This window comes from Anoplophora glabripennis, unplaced genomic scaffold (genome assembly GCF_000390285.2).
Source record: "Anoplophora glabripennis isolate ALB-LARVAE unplaced genomic scaffold, Agla_2.0 scaffold283, whole genome shotgun sequence".
Classification (NCBI taxonomy): domain Eukaryota; kingdom Metazoa; phylum Arthropoda; class Insecta; order Coleoptera; family Cerambycidae; genus Anoplophora; species Anoplophora glabripennis.
This window is the reverse complement of record NW_019416379.1, coordinates 117,399-137,262: the sequence shown is the minus strand read 5'-3', so window position 1 is coordinate 137,262 and position 19,864 is coordinate 117,399. Positions and strand designations below refer to the sequence as shown.

At 32.8% G+C, this 19,864-nt stretch overlaps 1 protein-coding gene and 3 non-coding genes across 4 annotated transcripts in view; 1 reads left to right on the top strand and 3 right to left on the bottom strand.

Annotated features, from left to right (window-relative positions):
* LOC108909069 (general transcriptional corepressor trfA) overlaps window positions 1-19,864 on the top strand; it is an 84,595-nt gene that overhangs the window by 26,620 nt on the left and 38,111 nt on the right. The window contains exons 2-4 of the mRNA XM_018713306.1: window positions 4,866-5,114; window positions 11,292-11,481; window positions 16,855-18,300. Coding sequence (XP_018568822.1) covers window positions 4,866-5,114; window positions 11,292-11,481; window positions 16,855-18,300 — 1,885 coding nt within the window. The remainder of the gene's footprint in view (window positions 1-4,865; window positions 5,115-11,291; window positions 11,482-16,854; window positions 18,301-19,864) is intronic.
* Window positions 12,843-12,914, bottom strand: Trnae-uuc. Its single transcript has one exon. It is a non-coding gene; the product is annotated as a tRNA-Glu (tRNA).
* Trnae-cuc lies at window positions 12,984-13,055 on the bottom strand. The gene has a single exon. It is a non-coding gene; the product is annotated as a tRNA-Glu (tRNA).
* On the bottom strand, window positions 13,119-13,190 carry Trnae-cuc. Its single transcript has one exon. It is a non-coding gene; the product is annotated as a tRNA-Glu (tRNA).

Genomic DNA, 19,864 nt, shown 5'->3' with positions numbered 1-19,864 from the left:
TCAAATATTAATAAAAAAAAAAGATTGCGAGGGGTTTGAAACTTTCTTCCTAGAAATCTGAAATGATACTTATTTCAAAAGTGTGATGAAATACCTAAAGCCGACTCTGTGTATCCGTTCTTGTATGTCGTACTGTCTCATTAAACTACTTTACATATAAGCTAAGCTAAGCAGAAAGCTCAATTATTATTATGTCTAGGTCAGTTAGGTGGAAGCTATGGTTATACTGTTGCCAACAATGTAAAAGTCGTAAATTAAGTTCAAGACCCATGTAGCCACAATGAGCATGAGGGCATTATTTTGCTCGTAAATATTCCTCAACTCTAACGCGAAATAATACAACTTTTATGGGAGTTTTTAAGATTTACAGTATTTTTGGATTTATTATCCAAATAAATCATAATATTGGGATTACTCTGAGGTAAGAAAAACAACCGAAAGAATCTTCTAATTTTCTATGGCCATTTTTTAGAAACAAATTAGATATATACACTAACGGAAAAAATTAAGGGATCATAAAAAATCTAAATTTTCGGCGATTTTTCAAATGGCTGTATCTTTGATAAAAATGGTCGTATTGGAGTAAAAAAAAGCAATTTGAAGCTTGAAGTTTCTAATTTTTGGATCTTTCTTTTTGAAGTAACCGTATCGCGCAATCTTAATGAATATCAAGAAAAAAATTTTTTCGAAATTTTTTTCGATCTTATTTTTGGTGTACGGACTTGAAAAAAATTGTCTAACTTAACCACCTTATGGATTAGATAGGTTGTTCATTTAGCTTCAATTTTTTTTTTGGTCTCGATACGACCATTTCTCGCTGAGCTAACGGACTTTGAATGAAAATGGATCATTGTCTCTTTGTTCATCGATATCTCAGAAACCAATGGTTGCACAGAAAATCGACGGTGGGTATCAGAAACTTGAATGAATTCTCTACAAGGTCCTGACACGGTTTTTTAGAAAAAAAAATTTTTATCCTTAACATGACTGAAAAATCGTAAAAAATAGGACTTTTAGGGGTCTTCTAGAAAATCACGTGCCACATTGAGAATATTGGGAAAATGACTAATGTTAAGTGTGCCTTTTACAGGTCATTGTACCCCTAAAAGCCCTACAGAGTTTCAATTCGATCCATCAAGCCGTTTTTTTGTTTCACTCGATTTAATTTTTTAAAAAATTAAAGGATCACGTTTTTTTGCCTTTAAATACTCATAATCTGTAAAAAAATTTAAAAAAACCATTTTTTTCTTGATTTTTTTTACATTCTTATTGCAGAAAGCGTTTGAAATTATGAAAAAAAATATTTCTTTTTATTTTTTCGAAAAACAATTTTTTTGAACCGATTTTCAGAAATTTCGCAAAACCGCCGGCATTAGCGTTACCCAAAGCGTACCACGTGAAGGTTGCACGGTCGGATTTACACACGTGCGAAAAGCGTTTGAAGTTATGACAAAAAAAAAATTTATTCAAATTTTTTTTCTACTGAAAAAAAGGCGGTTTGAAAAAAAACTGTTTGTTTTAGTGGTCTAACTTCAAGCTTCAAATTGCTTTTTTTTACTCCAATACGACCATTTTTATCAAAGATACAAGCCATTTGAAAAATCGCCGAAAATTTAGATTTTTTTTTGATCCCTTAATTTTTTCCATTAGTGTATATCAAAAATCATATTATTTTAGATTTATTGTAAATGTAAAAATTTAAATTTATAAAATTGCTAGTTTAAATAACAATTTAAAAAACTTTATTACGGCACTTTTGCTGATATAATTTGACTCTTGATGTATGTACTTATTTATTTATTAATTAATTAATATTTTATTGGCTTATCTGAATCTTCAATGTACCCAATTAAATGAATTACATTTAAATGAACGTAGTCAGTAGGATCAATTAAAGTTCGTTTATTAATTCAAGTTGTTTTTTAAAAGTATAAAATAAAAATAAATATATGAAAATATTTTTAAAAATCCATTGGATGAAAATATATCAAAACGTAGAATATTTCCTTTGATGTACTATCTTTTCTAATTACTTAAGATGTAAATTCATATAGCAAATATAAAGGACCACAAAAGGAGCCTTGATAAAAATTGTATATCTAATAATAGTAATTACACCTATATTTCTTCCCAAGACAAATATACAACTGTCACCATTACTTCTCTATTCAATGGCAGAGAGTCAAATTTCTGTTCCTTTTTATACATACACACACATACCAGATCCCTATCGGCCAAATAAGAGGAAATTGTCTCATTTCTCAGGCTGACATCCGTTCGGCACAATATCGCGTGTTGAATCTTACTTTATGGTCTAATAAATGTGAAAACTTCAGTTCTTAAACTAATGTTTTCTCTAAGAGCATAACTCTAACGTAAAACTTAAACTTAATTATGTCTCGTTTCACTTCCGGAAAATTTATGAGTTGCTTTTTTCGGCGATAAAACTTTTTAGTAGCTTTATGTGGAGTTTGAGTTGGCAAATACTACCAAGAGACGTGATGAATCTTAGTTTAAATATACAATTCTTTTAAATTGCTTATAGAGGAAACAAAATCAATATTCATGAATAATAGCAGTAGGTTGGAAGGGATGGAGAAAGCAGACCACAATTTATCTGCTCAAAGGTTGTCATTTTCCGAGTATGGTTGACATAGATGGGAGAATTATTACCAAACATATACTAAAGAGAGAGAAAAGAATAAAAAGAGAAGAGGAGATAAATGGAAGGGCACAAAGGAGACAGAAAGAGAATGTGGTTAATGAGAGAGTCACCCAAGAAAGGCAGAAATTCATCCGTTTCAAAAGCGCTCAAAACTCAAGAACATTATTACAGGTCTTGTCTATAGATGACATCTGGCTCTCATCATGACCTGCGATTTAACGTCAAGCATCTGCGATTCATTAACCACAAACAAGTGCTTAATCAGTGTGCGTTGTACAACTCTCAATTTATTGTTGTGTTGTATATAATCTATTGTATGTAATTCAGATAACACAAAAACTTTCTATAGTCAATACTAAATTGTTATAAATTGTTGCGGAATGGTGCAAAGGAGTTCAGCCGAAAACCTTAGTGAAAAGTGCCATCAAGTAAAGCGAGCTATAGCTAGTAACAACAAAGCGTCCTTACTATCTAACCAACAGGTGAAAAAGCATACATGACAAGAGGCCAATCAACGCTCAACAACGCATATTCTACGAATGCAGTACGTTGGAATCTGCAGAAACCCTATTCTTACTATCGCAAGAAGGATCAGTGAGATAACAGTAGCTTAACCTGGACTTAGCTACATCACTCTATTGGAGACTCGCTATAGCCCCTAAAGCGTATGCAACCACGGAATTGCGAGATCTAGCGATCAGAACTGCAACTAAAATTTAGTTAAGTTCGGGCAAACGTGTAGTATGAAAATGGATGACGATTTTCCTCATTTTTAAAGTGGCAATGCCATTCTATAATAACTAATTGTGTATGTATGCAGCATTGATTACTAGATCTAGCATTGACTATTATTATTAAGATACCACAGGATTCTCAAATGTATAGAGTATTTTAAACACCTCCTTTATATTCTTATCTCGCGATCGACGATCCGCGATTTTTCACTACAATTCAACTGCAGTAGCGGGCTTAATATACATTGTTGTAACATGTTTCAAAGTTGGACTGGCTTGACTTAAAATTAATAATGGGCCTTTCTTGATACTTAGTAGTCCATCCGTTGTTATACAGGGTGAGTCACGCGGAAATTTACATGCTTCTATCGTAAACAAGGTTCGTAAGGGAAAAATCAAATAACAGTTAAAAAAATGTCTAGATTTTAGAATTTTAGATTAATGAAAACAAAAAATATAATAACATTAATAGACTTAATAAAATATACACTGTAAATAAATCGGTTTGAGTGGAAGCAAATAGGAACGGAATGAATACATTGACTGAAATTATTGAGTATATTTTCAGTCAGTATTGGGCATTTTGATAATTTTATAAATTTTTGATAATATTTGAACTAAAACTGATAGTTTCACTATACAATTTTAGTTGTACTCATAGTAATAAAGGAAAATTTCACTCAATCAGGTGTGGACAGAAATTGATACATTATTGAGTGAAATTTAGTGAAAATAAGTCCAATTTTTCTTACAGTGCTGTAGTAGGCATTATTTGACACAAGTACAACCACATGTTAAAATCTCAAAGGTACTTAGATTTTTTTCTAAAATGGTAATATTAAAAAACTCTTATACATTGTCAACATTTTTATATGCACTCTCTTAATTAAATTTTATAAGACCGGTCCTGGGTTTTCTGAATATTTGAGAATGCGAGTCGAATTCCAGCCAACATGGTGATAATTTGATCTAAAATTATAACGAAAAAAATTTACAATTGACTGTACATTAATAAAAAAAGGGGACTAGTCACTTTTTAATGGTTTTTTAATATTTTCCTTAATGAATTCCGTATACGGTAGAACTATGTAAAATTCCTAGTGACTAGTGTGTATTAATAATAGATTACATTACAAACTTTTTAAACTTCTTCGAAATTTTCTCTGAAATTAGTTTTATATTTTTCTGCATTATTTCTGCGTAGCGAATAAGTAGGATTTTTCTGTAAATGCTTTAACATTAGTTTATATCTTTCTTTATAAGCACTTCATTCGAAATATTCATCTTAATGCTGGTTTATTTATTTCAGAGAGGAAAAATATATGTATTACTTTCAAAAATTAAGTACTACACACTTCCCGATAGATTCCTTATTAGATTTGATAAAATTTAACGACTAAGAACAAACTTTATCTTATCTGTTTATCTGTACTAAATATGAAACTGAAGGGTCTTTATTTTTTCAGGAGCGAGAAAATATGCGTCTGAAGACCATGGAGGGCCCACTGTCCTTTCATAACGGAAACGACGACATATTGAACTCCCCGAAGCGGATAAATACCCTGCAGAACAGCAACGTTACAACTAACTACACCTCGACCACTTCCAATTACACGTCCCACATCACGAACAACACCACCAGTCATGTAATAACGGAACTGACGAACTTGCAGCCGGATAACTTGAACATACTTAACAACGTCGTCCAAGAAAAGGTAAGTTCAATGTAAGCTTGCAACTTAAATGGGTCTAATTCAACTTTTAAAACTAACCAGTCAGAAAAAAAGTATTATAAACGTTAGGCACTTCTTACAACTATTTATATACATTCTGAAATAGATTCTTTTTTGCAAAAAATCCTCACTTTCTTCAGAAATATTAAGACATCAATAAATTCATTAACTTTTCTAGAGAGTTGTTTTCTTTGTGTGAAATCTCTGGTAGTTCTGCTGGCCAATGATCGTAACTGTTTATGTATACTAAATTTCGGTCACTTTACATATTCCAATGAAGTAAACAATAATTATTAAGCAAGATACACGTGTGATAAGCACGTGGCTGCGAAAGTGTTCACCGATGAATACAACACTAAACTTCACATCGTATAATAGTTTTCATTTCGTGCGTATCATTTTTGTTTTATTTTTAGTGCGATTATATTGTGTTTTGGTTTAATTTAAGGTGTATAGCATCGATCCGGCTAATAGAATGGCAGACGCAAGTACTCCGAATAGATTGCTATATATTTATTTTTTATATAAATATATTTCTAGATACATTTTTGATTTAAGAGTTATTAAAAATGTAAAATATAAAAGTTGCACGATTTTTTAATGAATTTTTTGAAAACGATATTTGTTCAAAGTCCAAACAAAATGGCCGCGGATGTTAACTTTGTTACTGTCACGGCCTACCATATAACACTGTCCATGAGTAATTAGGCCTCTTACGGCTTAATTAGTGAGATTTAGTTAAAATACCTATATGCATTTTGGCTCATATCAATGTCCGATATGTCAAAAAATATTGAGATGAAATCAGATTAACGAGAGAAAAGTAAAATTTAAATTAAATGTTTATTTAGAAGACATAGCGGTAAAGGCAATGGTTGGAATGATTATTACAAAATTGAGAAGATATTTGATTATAAAAAAAAAAGGTTGTTAGTATTGAATAAGTATGAGGAATCAGTAGAAGAAAGTCGGATTAGTAGATCAGGACAAATTTCAAAATTCAAGTATAAAATTTATTATCATTTTAGTCAATCGGAGCATATGCCAAGATGTTATAAGAAAATATAGTTGAAATTAATTAAAATGCAGAATTGGTAGATATCAAACAAAAGTTAAAATACCAGTTTGATTAAATAGTTAAAAAATAATGTAGAATAAGAGTTAATAAAAGATATTAAGATCTAAAGACAATTTTGTAGATTAATTAAAAGGATATGTCAGAAAAATGTTAAATTTAAATTGGGATCCACAAGGAATTCAGTAACAGTTACTAGAAAGGTCAAATAATATTATAAAATAAGAAATATTTTGAAGTATAAGGCAAAATTGATTGTAAAGAAAGTAGAATAGGGTGTATAAGTGCAAAGGAGAAAGTGAAGTGAAGTGAATTACAAAAGGAAAATGGCACGTTAAAAGATATGTGGAAAGGCCTTTATAAGGAAAAGAAAAATCAAGATAGTAAAAAAGAAAATAGATTATTATTGATTAGTTACAGAAATAATTTTGAAAAACGACAGTTGTTGAAGAAAGAAAAGAAAACCTATAGAAATATAAGCAGTTAATGAGCGAGATAGTATAAAATGATTCAAGTGGGAGAAATCAAGAATATAAAAGTACCAAGTGGTAAAAAAAGTGACCCAAGAAATACAAGACAAGCGGAGTACCAACAAACAAGGTCCAGGAAGACAGAAAGAACGAGGAATAGCAGTAGCAGGTTCCAGAGACCAGTAAGAAAACGGAATATCAGTAGCAGGATCCAGGAGAGCAGTAAGAAAACCGCATATCAGTAGCAGGGACTAGGAGACCAGTAAGAAAGCAGCATAGTCGACAGGTTCCTGAAAGGAAGCGAGATAGGATAGACAAGAATTAAGAAAAACAATCAAGCAGAGTAAAGGAAAGAAAACAGTCGACAAGTCATTATCGATAATACGTATAAAAGGTACCTTTATAATAAAAGTAAAATTCGTATACGAAATAGTTTGATACAGATTTTCAAAAGTAAAAAGTTAGTATATAAAAAGTTTAGCAAGTCACTAATTTCATATTAAACAAATTTATTTAACTATATCAGACATAATCAAAATTGGCCAATCTTTGCAGAATTATCAATATTAATCTTAGAAATAAATAACCATTTGTTAAACAAGAAGTTATAAGATAAAATGTCAATGTCTTAATGTATGCAACCAGTCATACATGAAATTTAATTATAACAGTCGTATCGATATAACATCTTGTTTAAGGTTTTGGAAATAGTGTGAAATACTTCAAAATATTGACTATTGTGTTTAACAGTTCTTATTGACAAATTTTGACATATATATAAAACAAAACAATAATAAATTCATTTATTAATAAACCTTTTGTATTTATAGCTGTGATTGTGTGTGGTTTCTTGCTAAAGCATATAGTGAATAGAACCGACTACTGAGAGGAGTCTAGAGTTAGGTAGGGCAAAGGTATACACCCACCAATACACCAAAACCAAATTGATATCACAACAATAAAATTTCTTTTTGGCGCTAACATAAATACGTACACACACATTATCATACCAATATATTACAACTAAATCTGTAAATCTTTACGTAATTGGAAAAAGACATAAATGCTTTAAATAATTCTAACAATTACAAGATCTCGCTTATTGTTAAAGATGGACCCAATAAACTATGCTCGACAGAGAACGTTGTATAAAAATATTTAAAAATATACAGGGTGTTCCATATTTAACTTAACAACGTTAACATCCACTGCCATTTTGTTTGCAGTTCATTTGTTTTTCTACTATCATTTTCGAAAAATTCATAAAAAATCGTGCAACTTTTGTATTTCACATTTTTTTATAACTCTAAAAACAAAAAAGTTAATGGGGGGGTCAAAATATAGTGAATCACACTGTACATACAACATCTAGCACCATCATCAACCAGAATTTTCACGTCGAGAGGTTCTCTGTTGACATCAGCAACTGCCGGTTTTCTTAATAAAGCTTTTGCAGATGAAATGCAATCTTTGTTCCCTTTATCTCTTTCAACCTTTCTCAATTTGCTCCTTCAGCGTTTTGATTAAAGGAAATAAATAAATCCACTTGTTATTCTGATATTCTTGGCAATAAGATTAAAAATAATTACAAGCGACTATTCAAATTTGTAGTATTAATCGATAATTATCTGTAGAAAAACAAAATCAACACTTGTATTGATCTAGACAGAAATGGTTAGGTATAATTTTAGACCAATATTTTATATAAAATTTAAAAAAGTACGTCCATCCTTAATTCCAAACAGTCCCGAATATAATTAACTTGATTCTATTTTGTTGTTTTCTCTTTAGATTTTTTTTTATAAAATTACTTCATAAGCAATATTAATACAATACGCTTTGAATGTCATGTCCCTTACAAAAAAAATAGCTATGTACCCAGTTTTGTAGTCTAACACCCTATTATTCAACTGACAAAATTTTCCCTTGCTACTTGTTAAGCCTGCCTTCAGTTTTAATTAGTTTCCATCGAAGTCGAGCCCAAACATGCCTTTGTCATGTCTAAATTGGTAATTTTTGAGCTTGCTCCTACCGCCCGTATGTTAATTTTAACCGGATTTTATGTTGTAAACAAAGAAACAATGCTAAAGCCAAAACGGTAATGTAATTAATAAACCTCCATTGTGTGGGATACCCTACTTTGATGTTAATTTTTAATTGAAATTATTGTGGAAGACTTAGCTAAACCGTTAGCCAAGAATTAATCAGCTATATATTGGTTGATAAAACCCAACAAACTATATAAAATACAAGTGAAAATCGTTAAATAACAGGAACTGTTTAATAACATCATTACAAGAGACTTTAGAAATTGTTTGGGTTTAGTTTTTCACATAGATCTTCTTCATAACATATCCAGGGAAGAGTCCTATTATGGTTAAAAGATTACTTAACTAACAATAAGAGGAAGCAAATAACGAAACCAGATAGTACTGTCACAACCAATAATTAATGAGTATGGAATACCTCAGGGAAGTGTGCCGGGGTCAATGTTATTTTTAGTCTACATTAAGGATCATTTCTCATCATCACAGTGATTTTGTTAACGTTTTTGGTGATGATACAATATTAGCAATTTCAAATAAGACTCTAGTGAATGCAACAGACAAAATGAAGGACTCACTAATCCTAACTTCAGATACCTACATTGATTTCAATACTAACAAACTAAAATTAAATATTGCAAACACTAAGTATATATATATGATACTAACTAAATATAAATTTAATAATATAAATAGATATACAGTAATATTTAAAATAACCATTGATAACAATGATACAGACTGCAAATTATATGTAGGATATACAGAGTGTTTCTTAAGTAGAGGTCAAAAATTCAGGGGCGTATTCTGTGGCAAAAAATAAGGATTATTTTGTTATATCAATTGGAGTCATAGGACAGCCATTGTCCAGCCACAGCATGTCAAAAATTTAAAAAAAAAATCAGTTTTTAATTATTAATTTCTAAACCGGTGGAGGTAATTTAACCAAACTCCGTGTGCACATGACAGTAGGTATGAAAAAAAAAATTGCCCGGTTTAGAAACTTAGCAGTGGCAGAGATGTGGATATCATTGATCATTATTTGCCAAAAAAAATACCACGCTTTATAATATTATAAATAAAATAGGTCATCATATGCGCCATTGTATTATCTTCACTTTTTGCTTCTTTACACTTTTTTTGTATTCCAAACCGATTAACAACAAATTTAATGTATTTGATCAAGTGCATTTTTACACTACTCATTACATTACCTAAAATAATAAAAAAATAATTAATTAACAATGGAATTACTTTACTATGATTTATTATAACGACTATTTTAAATGGCCACCTTCAGACAAAAAAAATTGCTTCAGATCTTCTTGAAATAGCAGGTCATAGCAGGTCGCACACCTGCAACAATTCCAGGAGTAGCTCTATCACATCACAACCAGCTATAATTGATGACGTAAGTGCTCCTCAGATTCAAGGTGAACGTGAACCTTGTAAACTAGTGTATTGAGATGACCCGAAACAAAAAAATCAATAGGGCTCATATCGGGTGATCTGGGTGGCCAAGGTTGACCTTGAGTGTCTCGTCCAATCACGTTATTACGGAATCTTAATTTTAAAAATGCACGAGCAGTCAAATTAAAATGTGGGGGAGCTCCGTCGTGCATAAACCACATTCTTTCTCTTAGCGCATAGGGGACATCGTTAATTAGTTCAGATAAAACGTTTACAAGAAAATGTCCTAAGGAGGCACCGATTAAAGGTATTGGTAAAAGATAGGGCCGAACAAGAAAATTTCCAATAATAATCACCCATACATTCAAAGAAAACTGATGTTGAAATCGAGATTCCATTATGGCATGAGGATTTTCATCAGACCAAACGTGTTTATTGTGGAAAATTAGCTTCGTCGGTAAACAATATGCCAGTGGTAAAGTCAAAATTTTGTTCAAGTATTTGCAAAATCCAGTAGTAAACTTTAGGCGAACAGGATAGTTTTGCGGCAGCAAGGCTGGAACCTTTGTATATGATATGGGTATAACTAACTATTGATGCATCAGAACAGACCAAACTAATTTATGATTCACATTAAGATTTGCATCGATCTTCCTAATACATACTAGTATTTGAGACTTTTTCACCTTTTTAGGCACTATATCAATATTGGTACATTTTGAAAAATGATCAGCTTAACTTTCCTAACGGAAAATTGAATCGTGCACTTTTTCTTCCATTCCAATAGCTTTCTGGTTAGTAATGATATAATTAGTCTCATCTAGTTTGAAGAAACATTTGCGGGGTTGGATTTTTACATTTAAAAACGACAATACAGGCAGCACAAGGGTCATTAAATTCCAATAGAATTCAAAACGCTTTAACGTAAGTGACCTAACCGTTAATTTTATCTCAATATTCCCGGACTTTGCATTCAAACCGAATAACCCCTTCGGTTTTTACAGAATCGAGTATTCATTCCTTTCCTTTATTCACGCCCTTTCTCTGCTCTGCAATCCGATTAAACTAATTAATTAAATAAATAAAGCGCGTCGAAAATAGGATTATATATTAAAATGCGACTACCCTAATGAAATGAAAATTTTTAATTTGTTAAAAGGTGCAATGGTGCAACCCCTCCCAAGAGGCGAAGAAGCGGGAGCTAGCCAACAACGTCAACAACAGGAACAACCAGTTGCTCAACATCAACAACACGCTGGCTGCCTCGATCAGGAACCAGGTGCGGCACGGGACCGCTTCCTCCATCTGTTCAGAGTCGTCTCCAGATGATAGTTTGTTGGACTATGAAGGTAATTCGCAATAAAAAACATATGAAAGCGATTGTTAATCGAAGGGATTAGTAAAAAGCAATCAAGATTATCTTACTTGAAAGAGCGTATCCTTTAAAGCATCAAAGAAAGGAACTTAGAAGCAGATGTGCAAATCATGAAGTACTTTAAATCGTAAGCAAAAAGCGGAGGATGGTCATAATTGCATAGGCCGGACTTTATCTGATTACTTTACTCTTAAAATAAGAAACATATTCGGAAAATATTTCATTCCAAAATGAAATTTGCTTGCTTTTTTATTAAAGTTTTAAATAATTATTTACATATAAAGAATGTTAGAATATTAATGCCTAAAGAGTTGCACAAGCGTATTTATTAGAAAAAACTAAATATTTAATATCGCGTATAAACATGTAATATTAATGAATCAAGTAATTCCAAACACAAATACTTATTTCTAGGAAATACATTTATTTCTTGTAGGATGTAGAGAAGAACAGCATCAACCTATACTGTGCATGCATATTGTTAGGTGTGAATATGCATTATTATGGACGAAATGGACAGTTTATTATCCAAAAGAGGTTTGTACATACCTCATTGAAATTATACTCGCAATTTAACTGCCCTATTAAATAACAGGAGTTAGATGTTTTTATACAAACAAATTCTCTTGTGTTTTCTAAATATATAACAATATTTATTTTCGGTGAATTTAGACAATGGTAGTCATTTATGTAGTTGAGAAAAGCAAAATTAACATTGTTTTTCATTAAATAATGTTTTTTTTTTGTAAAAAGTTAAAATTTTAAAGTTCTGGTATAGGCAAATAAAATGTTATACCTGAAATAGATGCGGCAAAATTTAACGAGGCCTTTACCCGACCGTTAACGATTCTGCTTCATAGTTGTCATTTTGCCTTATAAACAATTAAGATGGTCAATTTTCACTTGTATAGCTGTAAGCATTTTGAAAATTTATTCAGGAATTTCAATATAAACACCATTTGTCTTGGAAAAACCGCCCGTCATATTTATGAGAACTTTTTTCTTATACTGAGCAGTTGTATTACCAGGTAATATTTGGCCTATGCAATCCAAGACACCCTGTATATTAATTTTTACACTCTAACGAGAACACAACGGAAAAAGTAGTTCCTGTACATACGCCACTATTAAGAAGGATAAAATATCTATGTGGGTTATTGTACAGAAAAAATCTGATGATATTCAATGAGTATCTCGAGCTATGCGATATGACGAAATGAAAGAATTACTAAAATTATTCCAAATAATATTTACATCTACTTGAATTCCTCTTACAACTACATATTTAAAATATGATAATTTTATATTTTTAAATTTCAAAAAAAAAAAATGTACTTCCGATACCGGGAATCGAACCCGAGCCTCCTGGGTGAAAGCCAGGTATCCTAGCCACTAGACCATATCGGACTGTTGAGATTGTTATCTGACGGTAGTTTTGCGGGAAGAACAGGGCATCTTTTATAAAAGAAAAAAGTCTTCCGATACCGGGAATCGAACCCGAGCCTCCTGGGTGAGAGCCAGGTATCCTAGCCACTAGACCATATCGGAGTGGAAATAACGTTATCTAAATATAATTTTCCGGAAGAACCAAGGCATCTTTAAAAAAAAAAATTCCGATACCGGGAATCGAACCCGAGCCTCCTGGGTGAGCGCCAGGTATCCTAGCCACTAGACCATATCGGATACATCTGTTCAGAAGTTCTTTACATTCTTAATTAAGCTGATTCAACTGTTTATTATTACTGTACCCATTTATTCTGAATTTCACACTAGAATATTTCTAGAATTACTTTAAATTTCATTTAATTATATTCACACATCATAGTAATGAAAATAAATCGAAATTCAATAAAAAAGACAATTTTCTAAACATCAACGTCTCGATTCTTTACTGAGACTAGTGATTGTCTTACAATTAGTTGGCAAATTTTCTGACATTATTAGACCATATTTTTCATATACCTACTCCCTATTTCGCTACGAAATATATTTCTGAAATCTAGAAATTCCATATTTATCTAGTCTTCATCTTACTTGTTCTCATTTTTTAATTTGAAGTATACAACCGCCAGCTAAATTATTAACGAAACGGTAGTGCAGTGAGATTTCTGATCAAACGTAAAAAATGTATAGTGATAATCATAATAGTAAAAATGTTCTATGTTTACATCTTCATATGTTGGCAAACTTGAAAACTCTGCTGCTGGTATACAGGGTGATTCATTAACTATAGGAAAGTCGAAAGTTGAAGATACTACACGTGAAATGGTGACTATTGGCGCAAAGATGCCTTATCCGAAAGTTGATAGTTTCGGAAATACAGTGTTGAAAGTTAAAATTTTAAATCGTTTTTTGGGATTATTCTGAAAATATGTACGTTAGGACCTTGAAAATTTGTGAAACTATATTTTTTTAGGCGACGAATAAGATGAGTGTCGTATTTTCAGCATTGCTCATAGAGGGCGCCACTTACGACCAATTTGACCGAAAATTTAGTTAATAACTTTTTACCATGAATGTCTAACATGAAACTTGATTCAAAACCTGAAAGAGCATTAATTTTTCCATTAATTGTGTATTCTTGTTTCATTTCGGTATCTCGATCCGTTTTCGAGAAAAATCGATTTAACGAATACCATGTTTTGATAATATAAGAAATTAAAAGCGAAACAAAGCAAGTGTTTCTCCGTGTTATTACAACACTTAACAATAAAACAAATAAAATACGTAATTATGATTTAAAGTAATTGTTCGAAGAATCCACCGTTGACACTGATACACTTTACACGTTTTCTGAGAGATTTTCGAGTTTGAATCAACATATTGGGATTGCATCTGACTTCGTTGGCAGCGATTTGTATTCTTTGCCACAACTGTGTGTGAAGACACGGGCCAATAGATTCTTTGTAAACTATATCTTTCATTCGAGACCAAATAGAAAAATCAAGAGGATTGAAGTCCGGACTTCTGGATGGCCAAGCAAAAATGCTTACATGGCCAATCCAGCGATTTGGAAAAACTGCATCTAAATATGCACGCACTGGCCAAGAAAAATGCGGTGGAGCTCCATCGTGCATGAACCACATGTCTCTTCTTAAATAAAGTGGAACTTCTTCAAGGTGTGGAAGCATTTTTACTTGGCCACCCAGAAGCCCGGACATCAATTCTCTTAATTTTTCTCTTTGGAAGAATCTATTGGTTCATGTGAAGAGTTGTGGCAAAAAATACAAATCGCTGCCAACGAAGTCAAACGCAGTCCCAATATGTTGTTTCATACTCGAAGATATCTCAGAAAACGTTGTGTAAAGTGTGTAAATGTAACGGTGGATTCTTCGAACACTGACTTTAAATCATTACGAATTTCATTTGCTTTATTGTTAATTGTTGTAATAACACGAAGAAACACTTGGTTTGTTTCGCTTTTAATTTGTCGTATTATCAAAACATAGTGTTCGTTAAATCGAGTTTTCTCGAAAACGGATCGAGATACCGAAATGAAACAATAATACACAATTAATGGAAAAATGATTGCTCTTTCAGCTTTTGAATCAAGGTTCATGTTAGACATACAGGGTAAAAAGTTATTAACTTAATTTGCGGTAAAATTGGTCGTAAGTGGCGCCCTCTATGAGCAATTCTGAAATTACAACACGCATCTTATTCGTCGCATAAAAAAATATAGTTTCACAAATTTTCAAGTTCCTAACCTACATATTTTCAGAATAATCGCAAAAAAACGATTTAAAATTTTAACTTTCAACACCCTGTATTTCCGAAACTATCAACTTTCGGATAAGGCATGTTTGCACCAATGGTCACCATTTCACGTGTAGTATCTTCAGCTTTCGATTTTCCCATTGTTAATGAATCACCCTGTATAAAGTTCTTAAAGAGAAAGACTTAAAATTAATGACGAACTCGGAAAGATTTATATCGGGTATTCTGACAGATCTAGAAAACAAAATACAAACAGAGGGTACCTAAAATTTGCATTTTTTTCCAATGTTCAACAGTTGACAAATATATTTTTCATTTACTTTACATGAGATGAAAGTTTGGGATCTGAATTGGTCATGAATTTTAGTTCAGCGATTTTATACAAGGTGTTGAGCTAGAAAGTGCTCAAACTTTAAAGGGACTTCTCTTAGGCAAATAGTTAAAAAAGTGGATATACAGGGTGTTACAAATTAGTAGGAGAAGCCGTTAACCACATATTCCTTGGATTAAAGTAATGGGTTTACAAGATGTTGCAACTTTTTTGGATACGTGACATCGGTTTAGTCGACGTTAATATTTTCTGGGGCTATAAGATTTGAGTCCTCTTATTTATTTCAATTTACTGAATAAAATGGAAATTATCATCATCACAATCAGCAATATGTTTTTGAGCTAAATCTAATATATCTAAAAGAGTTGTAAATCTCGTACAGCAAGCCCCAAATCAAAATATATGGTTTCAGCTCTTTACCACGTAGCTTATAAAAGAAATTTTTCATAAAATCCTAAAACTTGGTCTATAACGCCGACTAAATTGATGTCTCCTATCCAAAAAAGTTACAATATCTCGTAAACCAGGTCCCAAATAAAAATCTTACAAGAGTGAAAAAAATAGAAAGTGACGCTTTATCAAAAAAAAAAAATAGGGATACATGCAACTCCCCTCCCCTCCATTCGTGCTTTGATATTTTAAACCAAAATTATACAAAAAATGTGCCGACTTAAGATCAAAATGTGTGCTGAACTTCAAATAAATATCTCTGCAATCACCGGTATTATCAATAAAAATCATTTTTTAAATTATAATTTTGACACCCTATATTTTGAAAATGGCGTATTGAAATGAAAACTGGCGTAAGAAAAGACCCATTATTTTAGACCAAAGAATATGTAGTTAACTGCTTGACCTACTAATTTGTAACACCCTGTATATAAACCTTGATCCGGATGCAAATAAAATTACAAATAATTTTCAAATAAGAAAAAGTGTGGTTTGTTTTTTAAAAATGGTACGGTTAAGGTTACAATCTGACCATTTACCTAATCAAAATACAGGGTGTTAAAGTTGAAAAATATTTTCAATTTTTTGCTATATTTTAATATCGCTATATTTTGACGTAAACAATCTGCCATTAAGCTGTGTACCATTATTAATTACTTACCCTGTATATATATATTTTTGCTTATTTTCATCTGAAGCACTCTTAAAATTTGTCCACTTACTCACGAGACACCCCATATAGCGCTTTAAATATCAGCAAGTAGCCTAGATTTGTTTAGGTTTGTGTTTACGCCACTCATTGTTCAAACTGTAATAAAAACTCCTCTTTCTTTTTTTCTTTTTCCTCAGAAGCACACCAAAGCTGTTCGTCGGCCGACACCTCCCCCCAAGAGGAGGACAGGGGATTCGACATCTCCGACTCGGAATCCTCCGAGGACGGCAACCTAAGCAACAGGGGCACCCTGCAGAGACGCGGCATAGTCAACCCCAACTACCCCGGGTTCCAGCACCTCGCTCATACCCTCGACTACAGCATCAAGGCCTCCTCCGACACAGATTTCACCGACGACGACTTCGAGTGCGAGTCCCTTACGGCCAAGCTACAGGCAGAGGCCAACGCGAATAACAACAACAACGTTGAGGACACGGACTATCAGATAGACAGTGTCAATCGGTTGGACAGTGTCGAGAACATTCAAAAGGTATTCTACGACAAACCGGTCTTCAATATCGAAGAGGAATGCGGCTTTAACCGGAGTGATTCTAGCAGCGGAAACTCCAATCAGAGCGACGAAGACACTGAGATCCACTTGCAGCAAGTGGACTTGAATATTAAAATTGAAGAAAAGGCGTTGCCACGATTAGCGACCCACGAAGACATCGTAGGCGATTTCAGTAAAGAAGTAGAGGTCGAGCTTGGTAAAGTTACACTTGACGCCAGGAAGGACATTTTCGAAGACCCTTACGAGTTACCAAAACTCGAAAAAGCGGTCGTGCAAGAATTGGAACAAGCAGTGGAAAAGTTGCAAGTTATAACCGATCTTCAGCCTCAGGCAGCCAAATACAACATTGAACCAAATGTCGAGGAACCTTTCAATAAGTTATCGCCTACAATTCCAGAAACAAAACATATAGTTTTAGAAGATTCAAAGGTGATTAAGAACGCTGAAACCATGACCATGCTAAGCGAAAACGCGCAGTTAAATTTAAATAAGGAACCCTTAAAAATATCATTTACGGACAGCATGAAGACCAAACTCAAAGACGCGTTCTTGTCTAATGGCCAGGAAGTTTTGGTGTCTCCTTTATGCGAGGAAAATAAACTTGTAGACTCCAATTTAAATGTCACGCAAACAAAAATAGAAGAGGATGCAACCGTTACAAAACAATCGAAAATGGAAGTGGACGACACTGCCAAGAAACCTTCCAAGATGGAGGAGGACGTTTTTAAGAAACCCGACTACACTCGGACGGACTCCAACCGCGAATTGGAGGAGATTGAGTGTCAAATCAAGAAAATCAAACAGGAAACGAAACATTCGATCGAGGAAATGGAAAAGTTCTGCAAAGAAGACATCACAAAGGACTACAAGGAGAAGGAAGAGGACAGCACCGTTCCAAGGAAGAAAGAAAAGGTGGACTTCTACGTGAAGAAGAGGAGGGACTACAACCAGCAGTTTGGCAGCTTGATCACCTTCCCCAGAAGAGAAATGGGAAGCAGAAGCAGAGATACTATGAACAGAAGGTCGGTACCAATGGCTAGGGACAAGAAGAGAACGTCACCTGAAGTTTTGGGTGAGTAATAATTTTAATGAATTTGTTTCATAAGAGTAGTTTGTTACAACGATAAATTTGTTGCAATGATAAACATAAACTTAAAAAACATCACTTCTGAAAAAAAGGTATAGCAAAATCAACGTATTTTATCTAATTCAGTTTTAAAGACATACTGTCATATACAGAACCGATCCTCCAAATACATATTGTTAAATCATTAATAAAAATTAAAATTATACATGGGCCACGATTTGAACCTTGAGGAACACCAAGAGTACAAATATAATTATTAGATGTATAACCGCCATATTTTATAAATTGTCGTCTATCTACGAAGTATAATTCAAATAATGTTAAGTTTGCCGAACTAAAACTAATTAATCTAAGTTTAATAACTCATTATAATTCATCAAATGAAAGCAGTTCCATAAATGGAAAGCAAATGAAAACAGGAAATTTATATGCGTATAAAATGCGTGTTAAACGAAGTCGAAGGCTCCATAATATGGGTTATCAGAGTATTATACAGGACATAAATAATATAAAAGGCCGTGACAAACACATAAATAGCCTTAACCTATGATTTCGTTTATTTTGCCAAGATTTATCACATACTCTTATATAAATAAGAAATTAGGTGCCCAATAAAAATAACCTAGACCCTACACGGAACGAGAGTAAAAATGAAGTATGAATAAGCAAACAGAAAGCTCCCCAACTGTTCAGATTTCGTGATAATACGAATTAAGGCAAAATTATCACGGGTATGTTAATGGGCCCCCTGGCGCCAAAATAAAGAAGTAATAAAGCCGACGACCAAAAATAAATAATGTTCCTTATAAAATATACTGAATATTCACTATGCATGAACAGACATTCATTGGGACAAGTAAAATCAGTTTGGCATTGTTTTACAATATTAAAGTGTGATGAATAAAAATAACTGAAAATTGGATCAAGAAAAAGATAAGACTCAATTTTAAAAGACGATGATGGTGATAAAAATAATGACTATCAAACTGAAATTCTTTGGCTATCTGTGAAATTTAAGATTTTTCAAATGTGATTAAAAGAACTTCATATAACGAGCGTTCAAATAAAAACGTGGTCGAAGTTGGCTCTGACACATTGGACGTAGGGAGTAGCTTATAGCGACCAACTTAACCTCATTTCTCAACGAGCTGTATAGCAGCTGTCAGTTTCAATAACGTTAATGACTATATAACTTTATTTTAAATAATAATCGTGATAACAATAACAAACAATTAAAGGAGCTGCGGAAAGTGTCCCCCTCCTTGTTATAACAATAAATTAAAATTTGTGATAAAACACGTACAGAAGTTCTTGGCGCATTTTCCATTATTTGTTGGACATTTTCTTTTAATTCTTCAGTCCGCTTTTTAGGTCGGCCGCTTCCTTCTTTTCTTGTTACACTGCCCGTTTCACGAAAAACATTAACACAACGCTGAACTGCACTTTGAAAAATTTTGTACTCAACAACGCCGGGAAATTGATTCTGAAATTCTATGAAACATTCCTCAATAGAATACTTCCAAATTCCATCAATCTTGCGTCCATTTCT